This window comes from Eriocheir sinensis, chromosome 10 (genome assembly GCF_024679095.1).
Source record: "Eriocheir sinensis breed Jianghai 21 chromosome 10, ASM2467909v1, whole genome shotgun sequence".
Lineage (NCBI taxonomy): Eukaryota > Metazoa > Arthropoda > Malacostraca > Decapoda > Varunidae > Eriocheir > Eriocheir sinensis.
Genome location: NC_066518.1, coordinates 22,671,921 through 22,687,585, shown reverse-complemented (window position 1 = coordinate 22,687,585; position 15,665 = coordinate 22,671,921). Strand labels below are relative to the sequence as shown.

At 42.9% G+C, this 15,665-nt stretch overlaps 1 protein-coding gene across 1 annotated transcript in view; it reads left to right on the top strand.

Annotated features, from left to right (window-relative positions):
• Positions 1-15,665, top strand: part of LOC126996371 (hemicentin-1-like) — a gene marked incomplete at its 5' end in the record, with an annotated part of 130,842 nt that overhangs the window by 93,266 nt on the left and 21,911 nt on the right. Inside the window, 1 exon segment of the mRNA XM_050856741.1 lies at positions 14,823-14,953. Within this exon segment, the coding sequence (XP_050712698.1) occupies positions 14,823-14,953 (131 nt within the window).

Here is a 15,665-nt window from a genome sequence, read left to right as displayed (position 1 = left end):
TCTCGACATCCCCTCGCATGTCGCCCTCGTGTGCGTATAGGCGAGCGACACTCCCTCGCCATGTTGCTGTGAATTGAAACAGAGGCAAACTCGCAGAGACAATGGCGATGCTCCCACACTTTCGTGCATTTTCAAAATCGCCAACCGTCGCAGAGCGAAATCGCAGATGTGTGATCCCAGAATAAAGGCTCAAGTTAAGAGTCGATAGACTATGACAACTAAAAATAAATTGCTAATATATTATCGACTGGACGCGGCGTTTCTGCACTCATCGACTTGACTCACACCGCTCGCAACCCCGTTTAAAGGAACAGCACAACAGCTTACAGCAGACTAATGTTTATCTTTTCCTACAACTATAATAAACTTATGTTCGTCATTCTATCCCCATCTTCAGTATCTTCCTGGCTACGGGGAACCTGTGGGAGAATGCAGCCCAAAGTATCGTACTTCTTCACTACCCAAGGCAATACACCTTGTACCCCCTCTCGATCCACACTGACACCGTTGCATCTTCCTGTAACCACCCCGTTCCACCACCAAAAACCTAAACAGCCCCGTACACACTGTGCCGACTCTGGGCCACGACTACCCATGACTCTAGGGTACACGAGGTCTAGAGTGTTGATGTGAAAGGGTCGGGCACGTCTTGAAAGAGGTCTAGAAACGGTCGCCGAATACTGAGCGGACGTCGGGAGGGGTGTGTGGAGTCGTGCGGGTTAGCGCGAAAAAGTATTCCATGCTAAACTTCCAAAAGTCGGCAAGGGTCCGGACCATCGGTCATTTTCGGTTGAGATCTGAGGGAGGTCGGGGACAGTCGTCACGATTGTCCCTAACAGTCTTAGCTTGTCCTGAGACAGTCGTGAAGACTTCCGGGGTCATTTAAAAAAAAACGGCCGTTTCCTGTCGGCACAGTCGTCGGTGCCGATTACTTAAGAACAATGAGGGAATGTCGTGACGACAGTCTTCGTCAAATGAAGTACGTTCGTGACGACTGTCGGCTCAGAAATATTGGCTAACACGTTGTCGGGATATTGGCGGGATACTGACTACAGATTAATTTGCATGTCCGAAGCTTCAATATTTTTAAACTGCGACCGTCCGCCAACCACTTGGCAGAGTGTCGGCCAACTATTTTTTCTCCCTGGATGTGGAGTACTCCTGCTCCTTTTCGGCCATTAATTTATAAAAATGCCACTCTGCATCCTGCGGAGCAGTCAACGAAAGCGGACATGTCAGCTGGCAGCTTGAACTCTCTCTCTCTTCTCTCTCCAACGAATGCAGTGACACCACAATGCACCAGCACCTCAAAAATCAAAAGACTTGAAAATGTCGGAGGACACACCTGAATTATGTTACGTATTCGTTAAACCACTGGAAATAATGACTGGTCCTCTTTTGACACCAACTGCCCGGACCTGTGCCACCTAGAGTGTGCCAACACTGAATATTCCTGCCACTGTTCATAGGTTGACCAATTAAGGGCTGACAGAGACATCCCGCAGGTGACCAATGCTAAGAGTGAGTGTTGCAAGTGAGAAATCGACCCTATCTGCTTCTCAGGACACTGAAACAGGTACCAACACACACGCACACAGACACTTGTTAATAGGATACAGCCCCAAGAGGAAACTATCAACAATATCCTCCAGCTCCTGAACGTGTTCGTGATGGGCTCGCTGACTCTCGCTGGCCTGTCCTTAGCTTTTGCTTCAGCCAGAGACCATTGCTACCTGCACTCTCTCCACCTCCTTCCTTTCATTTACTGCCAAGAAAGAGTTTCTACAGCACAGAGAGCAAATCAAGGGCAACAAAAAGAAAATGTAGAAAAAAAGGCCGCTAACTGTTGCTCCCATATAGCGAAAAGTATAGAGTGGCCAAAAGAGAGGTCAATTTCGGAGGTGTTTTGATACACTCTTCTTGAAAGAGGTCAAGTCATAGGCAGGAGGAAATACAGATGAAGGCAGTATAGGGATGAGCTTAAGTAGAAAGTCGTGTCCAGCGAGGCCGTGGGAGGCGGGAGAGGCATGCAGTTAGCAAGTTCAGAAGAGCAATCAGCATGAAAACATGGACAGAAGATAGAAAGAGATTCAGCATGGCGGCGGAATTTAAGAGGTAGAAGGCTGTCAGTAAGAGGAGAGGAGCTAATGAGACGAAGAGCCTTATACTCCACTCTGCCCAAGAGAGCTGTGTGAGTGGAGCCCTTCCACACGTGAGATGCATATTCCATACAAGGACGGACAAGGCCCTTCTAATTATATGGAAAGCATCTGTGCGGGGGAAAAGAACTGGCGGAGACGATACAGAACGCCCAACCTCGAGGAAGCTGACTGAGTGAGAGAGGAGATGTGAAGTTTCCAGTTGAGATTTTGAGCTAGGGATAGACCGAGGATGTTTAGTGTTGAAGAAGGTGACAGCTGAGTGTTGTCGAAGAATAGGGGATAGTTGTTTGGAGGATTGTGTCGAGTTGATAGGTGGAGCAACTGGGGTTTTGAGGCATTGAAAGACACAAGGTTCCTTTTACCCATATCGGATATGATAGCAAGGTCTGAGGTTAATCGTTCTGCAGCCTCCAATCTGGAGTGTTGCAATTCCTGTTGAGAGGGTCTTCTGTTGAAAGAAGTTGAATAATGCAGAGTGGAGTCTTCAGCGTATGGGTGGATAGGACTGTTTGTTATGGAAATAAGATCATTGATACATAACAGGGAGAGAGTGGGTGATAGAACAGAGCCCTGTGGGACACCACTGTTGATAGGTTTAGGGGAAGAACAGTGACCGTCTACCACAGCAGAGATAGAACGGCCGGAAATGATGAGTATGATGATTATTGAGGAGAACAGCTCTTGGCGCCGCAACTGCGGGGTCATATGGTGCCGAATCTAATACAAAATAAACTATAATATAAAACTATATAAAACCGGTATATAATAAAAAAAAAAACATGATAAAAAACAGCAATAAAAGTTCAACAAAACTTACAGGAGTTTGAGAACGCCAGCATCCTCTAGGAAGCCCTAAACGTCATGTCCCGGGGAGAATGCCTTTTCCCCCAGCACCAGAGAGAGAGAGAGAGAGAGAGAGAGAGAGAGAGAGAGAGAGAGAGAGAGAGAGAGAGAGAGAAACTCCCGTCTTCACGCCGACACCGGGAGAGGTACCGCTCTCGCAGGTCCCCCAGAGTAGGGCACTCGACCAGCAAATGCCGAACAGTCAGGGGGACCAAACAGCCATCACAGTACGGCTGAACTCCCGGGACATGAGGGCCGGAAAGTAAACTAGAGATAAATTAACAGAGAGAAGGATATAAACCGTAACAGCGCAGTTTAGAAAGCAAAGAGTTGTGCCAGACTCTATCGAAAGCTTTCGATATGTCTAGCGCAACTGAGAAAGTTTCACCGAAACAGCTAAGAGAGGATGACCAAGAGTCAGTTAAGCGAGCAAGAAGCTCGTCAGTAGAACGCCCCTTGCGGGACCCATACTGGCGATCAGATAGAAGATCAGAAGTGGAAAGGTGCTTTTGAATCTTCCGGTTAAGGATTGATTCAAAAGCTTTAGATAGACAGGAAAGTATAGCTATAGGGCGGTAGTTTGAGGGATTGGAACGGTCACCCTTCTTAGGCACAGGCTGTATGAAGGCATACGTCCAACAGAAACGAAAGGTAGATGTCGAGAGGCAGAGGCGAAAAAGTTTGACCAGATAGGGTGCAAGCACGGAAGTACAGTTTTTAAGAAGAATAGGAGGCACTCCATCAGGTCCATAAGCCTTCTGAGAGTTGAGGTCAGAGAGGGCATATAAAACATCATTCTTAAGAATTTTAATAACAGGCATAAAGGAGTCGGAGGGGAGATAAGTAGGAGGAATATGCCCAGAATCGTCTAAAGTGGAGTTTTCATAGAAGGTTTGAGAGAAGAGTTCAGCCTCAGAGATAGATGAAACGGCAGTGCTGCCGTCAGGGTTAAGGAGAGGAGAGAAAGATGAATAAGTGAAATTGGAGGAGATATTTTTGGCCAGGTGCCAGAAGTCTCTGGTAGAATTAGAGAGAGCAAGGTTTTGATATTTGCTATGAATGAAAGAGCTTTTGGCTGAAAGAGCTTTTGGTAAGTCGAAGAATAGATTTGGCACGATTCTGAGCAGATATGTAAAGATCATGGTTAGCAGAATTCCGAAGGCTCTGGTACTTTTTGTGAGCTGCCTCTCTATCTTTGATAGCACGAGAACAAGCGTAATTAAACCAAGACTTTTTAGCATGAGGAGTAGAGAAAGTACGTGGAATGTGTGCCTCCATTCCAGAGACAATCACCTCTGTGATGCGCTGAGCACATACAGAGGGGTCTCTCTCCTGGAAGCAGTAATCATTCCACGGGAAATCGGAAAAGTACATCCTCAGGTCGTCCCACCGAGCGGAAGCAAAATGCCAGAAACATCGCCTCTTCGGTGGGTCCAGAGGCTGTACAGGAGCGATAGGACAGGATACATACAAAAGGAGGAGCCCAACGGAGAGAACAGTTTGGCAGAGTAAGCAGAAGGGTTAGAGGTAGGGAAGAGGTCTAGTATGTTGGGCCTGTCTCCAAGACGGTCGGGAATACGTGTAGGGTGCTGGACCAACTGCTCTAGATCATTGAGGATAGCAAAGTTGTAGGCTTGTTTACCAGGCTGGTCAGTGAAAGAGAATGAAAGCCAAAGCTGGTAGTGAACACTGAAATCTCCTAAGATGGATATTTCAGCAAAGGGAGAGTGGGTCAAGATGTGCTTCACTTTAAAGTTCAAGTTGTCAAAGAATTTTACATAGTTAGTAGAGTTAGGTGAGATATATACAGCACAGATGTATTCAGTAATAGAATGACAATGAAGTCTTAGCCAGATGGTGGAAAACTCTCAAGAGTCAAGGTCGGGGGCACGAGAGCAAGTGATGTCGTTGCGTACGTAGACGCAACATCCAGCTTTGAATTGAAATTTAGGATAGAAATAGTAGGAGGGAACAGAGCAGAGATTGCTGTCAGTAGCCTCAGAAACCTGTGTTTCGGTGAGGAAGAGAAGGTGAGGTTTAGAGGAGGAGAGATGGTGTTCCACTGGATGAAAATTAGAGCGAAAACAACGAATGTTGCAAAATTTAATAAAGAGAAAGTTAGAAGAGGTATCAGGACACCTCTTGGGTCGAAGACAGAAAGTAGAGTCCGCTCTGGGGGCATTTGTGCCCCCCCCCCCCCCCCCCGCCCAGACGGGAACTCCGAGGCTGAATTATGATAAGCCATTTTGAATTTTGAAGAAAAAGATTGGGGAAGTGGTGTGTGTTACGTGTATGTTGTGTGGTGTGACAAGTAAGATAATTTGTCTTTAGAGAGGATGCTCAATTATTCTCTGGTGTAGATGAGACAATAGGGAAACGAAAAGTGAGGATACAGGAAGGGTCTTTAGAGGCCTTGCAGCACCCTCCTCGCTTCTCGTATGTACCTCATCAGGAGTGGCTTGCGCCCAATTCTATAGGTGTCTCCCTCTGGCTGCGCCAGAAAGGCACATGAAGACCCAGTAACAGCTTCCTGGTGGGGGAAAACACTGTGTTTTATAGCAGAGGTGTGAAGTTGGAGTTACAGTCGGGGTCAGATTAGCCGGAGTCACTTACTTTTAACCCAAGTCGGATTCGGAGTCGGAAATTATATCCTCGACACTGACTCTTTTAAGCGATCAACTCTCTTATTAAATACTTGGCTGCACTGTTAGGCTAGTATTGCCGCTTTGTGGGCTATTTCCGAAAACTGTAAAATAACGCTAGTCTGGTTGACAAAATCCGCTAAATTCGGGTACTTTTCCACTAGATATTATATTTCCGTCTATATTAATTATTTATGATTAGATACATTATTTAGACATTTAATTATCGAGCATCTAGTGTGTGCGTGTGTGTGTGTGATAATAATAATAAAACGGTTTAATACGGGAACAGTTGCAGCTCTAGAACTGAAAATATACATACACTGTGTGGACAAAATACATGCAAACAATGCTGATGCTGATAATAATACTACTACTACTACTACTACTACTACTACTACTAATAATAATAATAATAATGATAATAATAATATGAATAAAAATAATAATAATAATAATATGAATATGAATATGAATATGAATATGAATAAAAATACTACTACTACTACTACTACTACTACTAATAATAATAATAATAATAATAATAATAATAATAATAATAATAATAATAATAATAATAATAATAATAATAATAATAATAATAATAATAATAACAATAATAATAATAATAATATTATAAAGGTAAAAAAAAGAATTGAATGAAAAATAGTAATAATAATGGGAGTATTTACAAGTGTGTGTGTGTGTGTGTGTGTGTGTGTGTGTGTGTGTGTGTGTGTGTGTGTGTTATTCGCTAGCAATCCGACCAAGTGCTGTGTTTTATACCAACGTGCACTTGCTTAAAGATATATATATATATATATATATATATATATATATATATATATATATATATATATATATATATATATATATATATATATATATATATATATATATATATACGGGTAGGCGGTGGCGTAGGTGGTAGCATACTGGGCTCACATTCACCGCGTGATGGACGACGCGGGTTCGAATCCCCACGCTACCACTCGGATTTTTCAGTCACCGCCGAGTGGCTTAAAACTACCCACATGCTGTCCTGAAGATCACCCATCAACCCGGACTCTAGAGGAAGCCGTCCAAGCGAATCAAGAACGAGTTCCGGGGGGCAGCATGAGCCAATGCAAGATGGCGCCACTATAAACACTCGCCTGCGCCAGAACGGGCTGGGCCGACCATCAGGCCCCACCTGGAAGAAGCCTTGGGCCGACCATCAGGCCCCACCAGGAAGATGACTCCCGGCTCAACCGGCAACGACGTAAAAATATATATATATATATATATATATATATATATATATATATATATATATATACATACATATATATATATATATATATATATATATATATATATATATATATATATATATATATATATATATATATATATATATATATATATATATATATATATATATATATATTTTTACGTCTTATGATATAAGAGAGAGAGAGATAGAGAGAGAGAGAGAGACAGATATAAAAAAAAAAATACACATTGTTATTTGAGAGAATAAAGAATAAGAATAACATAACTGAAGGTGAAAAAGCTAGCAAAGGAATATGATATATATAGGATATAATAATAGCGAAAAATAGCAGGTGAAAAGGAGGAGGAGGAGGAGGAACAGGAAGAGGAGGAAGAGGAGGTGAAGGAAAGGAAGGAGGAGGAGGAGGAGGAGGAGGAGAAGAAGGAGGAGGAGAAGGACCAGGAGACGGAGTGAAAGGAGGAGGAAGAGCAGTAGAGGAAGATAAGGAGAGAAGGGATGGACGGACAGGAAATGAGGGGCAAGGAGTGGTTGAAAACCGTATTGATATGGATAATCAGATGTTTTTTCTTACACTTTCTTGTCCCTCCCTTTTTTTCAAGTTTTCTTTCTCAATTCACTGCCCATTCTCTATTTCCTTTCCTTAATATCTCCTGCGTTCATTTCTTTATTTTTTATCTTTGCTCTGATTTATTTCATGCTCTTTTTACTTCTTCAAACACTTATGTCGTCTAATGATATAACACAAGAGAGAGAGAGAGAGAGAGAATTTGAAACTGTAGCCATCAAATAAGGAAAGCAAACCATTAGACATATTTTGCTCTCCTTGCTCCTACGGTTAAATTTTCGAATTCTCTCTCTCTCTCTCTCTCTCTCTCTCTCTTTTTTTCTCTTGTGTTATATCATTAGACGACATAAGTGTTTGAAGAAGTAAAAAGAGCATGAAATAAATCAGAGCAAAGATAAAAAATAAAGAAATGAACGCAGGAGATATTAAGGAAAGGAAATAGAGAATGGGCAGTGAATTGAGAAAGAAAACTTGAAAAAAAGGGAGGGACAAGAAAGTGTAAGAAAAAACATCTGATTCTCCTTATCAATACGGTTTTCCTCCACTCCTTGCCCCTCATTTCCTGTCCGTCCATCCCTTCTCTCCTTATCTTCCTCTCCTGCTCTTCCTCCTCCTTTCCCTCCGTCTCCTGTTCCTTCTCCTCCTCCTTCTTCTCCTCCTCCTCCTCCTCCTCCTCCTCTTTCTCTTCACCTTCCTCTTCCTCTTCCTCTTCCTGTTCCTCCTCCTCCTCCTCCTCGTCCTCCTCCTCCTGCTATTTCTCGCCCTATTTATATCCTATATTATCACATAATTCCTTTGCTAGCTTTTCACCTTTCAGTTATGTTATTCTTAACTCTTTATATTCTGGTTATCCTCCTCAAATGCCAATGTGTATGTTTTATTTTAAACCTCTCTCTCCCCACCACCACCACCACCAGCGACGACAACAGTACTAACGTAAATCTCGTGCATGCATTGCCTAACTTTGTAATAACTACCGATGTAGTCCTAAAAGCTCTCCAATCCCTTAAAACAAATAAAAGTCCCGAACCTGACAAAGTATATGCTATACTGCTTAATGAAACAAAGAGCGAAATACTCTTCTCTCTCACAACCGTTTTCAAAATGCCCTTGCGACAAATCATCGTCCCCTTGGATTGGAAAAAGGCTAATGTAACACCGATTTTTAAGAAAGGAGACAAAAAAATACCGGGTGATTATAGGCCCATTAGTCTAATTTCAGTTGTAGGTAAGCTACTCGCGAGCATGATTAGAGAAAATTGTAAATTACCTTGAAAGCAACTCATTAATTGAGGATTCACAACATGGCTTCCGTAACAAAAGATCCTGCCTATCAAACATATTGACCTTTTATAATGACCTTCTCTCAATTTATGACGTAACCAAATCACTGGACGTGGTCTATTTTGATTTCCAGAAAGCGTTTGATAAAGTTCCACATCATAAATTACTTTATAAATTAAAACAACTAGGCATTGACGGTCAAGTCGCGAGGCGGTGGCTGAGTGGTTAGCGTGCAGACCTCACATCTACCGCGTGCAGGACAACGTGGTTTTGAATCCGCTGCTACCATCTGGGATTTTTCAGTCACCGCCGAGTGGCCTAAGACTATACACATTCTGTCCTGAAGACCACCCTTCAACCCGAACTCTAGACGAAACCGTCCAAGTGAATCAAGAACGAGCTTCGGGGGGTAGCATGAGCCATAAAAAGATGGCGCCACTATAAAACACTTGACTGCGCCATGACGGGCTGGGGCCGACCACCAACTGTGCCCCTCAAGAAAGCCTGCCGGCGCCATGAAAAGTTTTGGAAATTTTATTTTATTCGGCGCAACATCTGTGGTCATTATGCCGGAGAGAGACAGGAGGGAAAGGAATTATAGGAGAAGGGAATAGATCCCAGGAGACGGGGCACAACCCCTGATTAATACCTGGTACCCATACACTGCTGGGTGGACAGGGGCGTAGAATATCGGAAAAGCCGGCGCCATAAACTGGCACGTAATATATATATATATATATATATATATATATATATATATATATATATATATATATATATATATATATATATATATATATATATATATTGAGGGTGTATATGGGCAGGAGTCTTTCTCTAATGCATATCTCATTGAATGTGATAGCTAGTTGAGCATTGATTATTTTTCTTAAGATATTCTCCTTATATCTTATGATAGTCTTATACTCTTTCTTAATCGGCTGTATGACTTCGCCGAAGCTAGTCATGTTCGCTAGATCGCGATTTCGGGTCCTAGACCCTTCCTCAGTAGCGAGGTCTTTCCTTGGTAAGGATACCGGAGAGAATGGCTTGTGTGGGGGGAGAGATTGCTCCCTCTTGCAAGAGGGAGCACGGGGGAGCGGGGGTGGATTTATACCGCTGTGTTGGTCGTCCCACTGCGCGTCCTGGTCTCTGATTGGCTGGCAGGTGTTACTACGGGCTGCGCGGGGGTACTCGTCAAACTTGTTCTTCGCGCACTTGGTAGGGCTTGTAGATCTTCTGCTTGCATGTTTAATGTCGGGTTTGTTGTTTTGATGTAGAGTGCCTCTAGGATGGGGAGGAGTCTTGTGTCAGGACATGTTGTCAGGATCTCCGTGTTGTTTTCCAGCATTTCTCTTGTGATGTTGATTCTATGCTGCTCCTTCAGGTGTTTCTTGGGTGCTCCTGACGCGAGGTGGAATGTCAGTCGTCGCGAGAGTCTTGTTGTCGTCATGCCAACATAGGTAGAGGGAAGGACTTCACAGTTTCCTTGGTTGCACGTGAACCTATATATGACATGCGACTTTTGGAGACTCTATCTCTTTTGAGGGGGTGTTTTTCAGAAGGAGATGGCTGGTTTTCTTGGTCTTGTAGTATATGACCAGCTTTACTTGTTTGTTGGGGTCGGATGGCTTGACGTTTCTTCTTACTATTTGTGTGATGACCCTCTCATCTTCTTTGTAGGCGGTAGAGAATGTCGCTTTGTAAAAATGCTGATGTCTTCTTTCTTCTCCTCTTTCTGCTTCTTGCTGTGCCAGCCGTCTATGATCTTCTTCGTCAGGCGGCTGATGTCCCTTTCGCTGAAGCCGTTGTTTATCAGAACTTGAGTTGAGCGCTCTATTTCTTGATGGACTTGCTTCCACGTACTGTAGTGTGTGAGCGCTCTTCTAATATAGGCGCAGATGGTGGAATCCTTGTACTTCGTGGGACACTCACTTCGTCCGTTTAAGCAAAATCTTGGGTTCGTTGGTTTGTTGTAGACGCTGGTGGTAAATCTTCCGTCTTCTTGTTGGACGAGGACGTCTAGAAAAGGCATGGCTCCGTCTTCGCTGTTTTCCATGATGAATTTCAGTCCGGAGGTTTCTTGGAGGTGGAGTCTAAGGCGTTCTGCTTCGGTGGCATCCTTTGTCTTGATGAATATATCGTCAATATACCGGCAGTATATATCTGGCTTTTCTATTATCTTGAAAACTTCCTCCTCGATGCAGCCCATGAAAAAATTTGCCAAGAGTACACCAAGAGGAGAACCCATGGCTACGCCGTCTACCTGGCAGTATTTGTTTCCCCGGGGGCAGATGAACGGTGCTTCCTTTGTACAGCATTCCAGTAGTTCTCGAAGTACAGCTTCTGGGATGGCGAGGGTAGGTGTAGAGTTGTTATTGTACACACGGTCGATGATGTAGTTGATGGTGCGATCCACGGGGACATTCGTAAAGAGGGATTCGGCGTCTAGTGAAGCAACTCTTCCTCCCGCGTTGTTGTTCTTGAGGATGTCGATGAAGTATGTTGCTGACTGCAGGCAATAGGTGGTTGGGATGTACGGTGTAAGGAGGGCACACAATCTCTTTGCGATGTTGTAGGTAGGGGTTGGGATTTGAGATATTATTGGTCTCAATTTGTTGCCTGGCTTGAGAGTCTTGACGTTGCCATAGCAGTATCCCATCTCATATTCGCCGGTGAGTCGGTCGAACTTGACGTCGCAGGTGGAGTTATTTTTCGCTATGAGTTTGTTGAGTCTTTTCTTGAGGGCTTCCGTCGGGTTTCTTGTGATTTTCTTAAACTTGGTTGTGTCGCTGAGGATGTTGTCAATCTTGGTTAAGTATTTCTTGGTGTCGATGAGAACGTATGCAGCAGCCTTATCTGCTCTTCTGATGGTAATGGCAGGATCAGATCGAAGTTCTTTCGCCGCATCGATGTGTCTTTTCTCGAGTATGTTACTGTTGTAGTGGCCTCTTGATTTTGTCGACTCCGTGATCACTTCTTGCTTGAAAGTTGGGCTTACAATCACCTGGCCGCTTTTTTGTAATTTCTCTACGTTGTCTATGAGTACTTCAGATTCGACTCGTTTCTGGAATTTGCTTGGTCTTGACAGTACGTGGCAGTTGAGACCCATATTAAGTACTTCATGTTGGTCTGTGGTAAGAGTCTTGCTGGTTAAGTTGATGTACGAGTCTTTAGGACGCGAATACTTGACGTTGCCACCGTTTAATCTAACCAGTTTGTTTTGGTTAGCTCTGGCAATGTAATGCCTGTGTTTGTCTAGAGCCTCTTTTAGTTTGGTGTCTATGACCTCCTTTACAGAGGCGTCAACGTCAGTATTCTGCCATTTCTCATCGACCTCCTCGAGTTGTTACTGAAGCTCTTCTACCTTTAGCTGGAGTTCTCTTATCCTTTGCTTCATGAAGTTAGTTCTTTCTTCATTGTTCGGCCTGTGTCGGCGTCTTCTGCTCGTGTTAACTGCCCCATCACTGGGAATATTGAGGGTGTATATGGGCAGGAGTCTTTCTCTAATGCAGTGAGTGCCCCACGAAGTACAAGGATTCCACCATCTGCGCCTATATTAGAAGAGCGCTCACACACTGCAGTACGTGGAAGCAAGTCCATCAAGAAATAGAGCGCTCAACTCAAGTTCTGATAAACAACGGCTTCAGCGAAAGGGACATCAGCCGCCTGACGAAGAAGATTATACACGGCTGGCACAGCAAGAAGCAGAAAGAGGAGAAGAAAGAAGACATCAGCATTTTTACAAAGCGACATTCTCTACCGCCTACAAAGAAGACGAGAGGGTCATCACATAAATAGTAAGAAGAAACGTCAAGCCATCCGACCCCAACAAACAAGTAAAGCTGGTCATATACTACAAGACCAAGAAAACCAACCATCTCCTTCTGAAAAAACACCCCTTCAAAAGATATAGAGAGTCTCCAAAAGTCGCATGTCATATATAGGTTCACGTGCAACCAAGGAAACTGTGAAGTCCTTCCCTCTACCTATGTTGGCATGACGACAACAAGACTCTCGCGACGACTGACATTCCACCTCGCGTCAGGAGCACCCAAGAAACACCTGAAGGAGCAGCATAGAATCAACATCACAAGAGAAATGCTGGAAAACAACACGGAGATCCTGACAACATGTCCTGACACAAGACGCCTCCCCATCCTAGAGGCACTCTACATCAAAACAACAAACCCGACATTAAACATGCAAGCAGAAGATCTACAAGCCCTACCAAGTGCGCGAAGAACAAGTTTGACAAATACCCCTGCGCAGCCCGTAGTAACACCTGCCGGCCAATCAGGGACCAGGACGCGCAGTGGGACGACCAACACAGCGGTATAAATCCACCCCCGCTCCCCACACAAGCCATTCTCTCCGGTATCCTTACCAAGGAAAGACCTCGCTGCTGAGGAAGGGTCTAGGACCCGAAATCGCGATCTAGCGAACGTGACTAGCTTCGGCGAAGTCATACAGCCGATTAAGAAAGAGTATAAGACTATCGTCAGATATAAGGAGAATATCTTAAGAAAAATAATCAATGCCCAACTAGCTATCACATTCAATGATATATATATATATATATATATATATATATATATATATATATATATATATATATATATATATATATATATATATATATATATATATATATATATATATATATATATATATATATATATATATATATATATATATATATATATATATATATATATATATATATATATATATATATATATATATAAGTCCTGCTATTTATAATTTCCTGCAATTACCGTTCAATCTTACTCCTCTCCGTTGAGGGGGGCTTCGTGGTGCAGTGGTTAGCACACTCTCCTCGCAACCGAGAGAGCCCGGGTTCGATTTCCGGGCGGAGTTGAAAAATTTGGGCATCTTTTCCGATACCCTACGCCCCTGTTCACCCAGCAGTGATTGGGTACCAGGTATTAATCGGGGTTTGTGTCCCGTCTCCTAGGATCTGTTCCATTCTCTTATAATTCTTTCCCGTTCTGTCTCTCTCCGGCATATGACCACGGATGTTGCGCTGACTAAACGAAACTTTCAAACTTTTTTCCTCTCCGTTGATCATCCCATCCAATCCAACTCTACTTCCTTGCACTATAGTCCAATCGAAACTTTCTCCAATTCACCCTTCTCCATTGTACCTCCTGTCCAACCTAACTATTCCCTGGCTCCCGTTCAGTCGAACTTATTTCCCTTCCACTGCCTTTCTAATGAAACTTCTGCACTGTACAATCTATCCAATGAAATTTTCTTCCCTTGTACCTCCAGTTTAATCTAATTTTACTTTGTTACACCTCCGGTCTCTATTCTCTATTCTTTTTCACCTCCTGTTCAATCTAGTTATTCTTCCCTACATCACCCGTCAAATCTAAACCTACTCCCATAGGTCTATTGTCCAACATAACTTTTCTTCCAATTCATCTCTTCCCCAATCTTACTCTCTTCCCTAACACCTTCTGCCAAATCTTTTTTTTTTCCCGTGCCTTGTACCCTCGGTCGAATCTAACTTTTCTCGATTGCTCATTTCATCCTCTATTTTTTCTCCATTGCACCTGTCCAATCTAACTATTGTCATCGGCACCTCCCGTCCAGTCTAACGCTACTCTCTGGCAACTACTGCTCAAGCGATCGGTTTTCTCGTGCACCTCCTATGCAATCTAACTCTCTTCTCTTGCACCTCCTGTCCAATCTAACTGAACTCTTTTGCACCTCCCCTCTAACTTAGCTCTTCTTCCTTACACCTCCCCTCCAATAATACTCCCAAGCACGTTTTCTCTAATCTAATTCTTTTCCCAAGCACCTCATATTAATTTTTACTCGTCTCCCTTGCACCTACTGTCAATTCCGTATATCTTTTATTCTTCCTTGAAGTTATTTTTCATTCTTTTTCTTCATTAACACTGTTATCTTCCCAACCTAATCTACTCTCTTCTTCCCACTCCCTTCATCTAATGATCCAGTTTCAATGTTTGTGTTTCAGTTTAAGGTCAAAAATTATTTCCTTCCCCATCTCTCCACTACAGATAAGCCCCTCGTCAACCTTAGCTTGGGCCGAACGCTGGACGCTCGCACCCTCAAGGAAGGCATCGACCTCTTCTTCGAGTGTTCCATCGATGCCAATCCGCGACCGTATAAGATACGTTGGCTGCATCAGGTGAACCAGATTTGTTTTTTCCTTTTTTTTCATATTTCTGTTCTTCATATTTTCGCTGTGCATGTCTTATCTCTGTTTTCCTCATCCATGTCAATAGTGTCTGTATCATTTTGCAGCAATCAAAACATATATTTTTGAAGTACATTTTTTTTACATATTTTAAACGCTGATATCGCTTCGTTACGTGTTATTTTTTCTCTCATGTTTTCACTCAATCTGTTTTTAGTTCAGACTATTATGTTTTATAGTTTGATCCGTATCAGATTTACTTTTTCCGCTTTTTATTCAATAATTTTCGCACCAAATACACACACACACACACAGACACAGACACACACACACACACACACACACAGACACACACACACACACACACACACACACACACACACACACACACACACACACATCTATCTATCTATCTATATATCTATATCTATATCTATCTATCTATATATATATATATATATATATATATATATATATATATATATATATATATATATATATATATATATATATATATCTATCTATCTATATATATATATATATATGGACCAGGACGCGCAGTGAGACGACCAACACAGCGGTATAAATCCACCCCCGCTCCCCACACAAGCCATTATCTCCGGTATCCTTACCAAGGAAAGACCTCGCTGCTGAGGAAGGGTCTAGGACCCGAAATCGCGATCTAGCGAACATGACTAGCTTC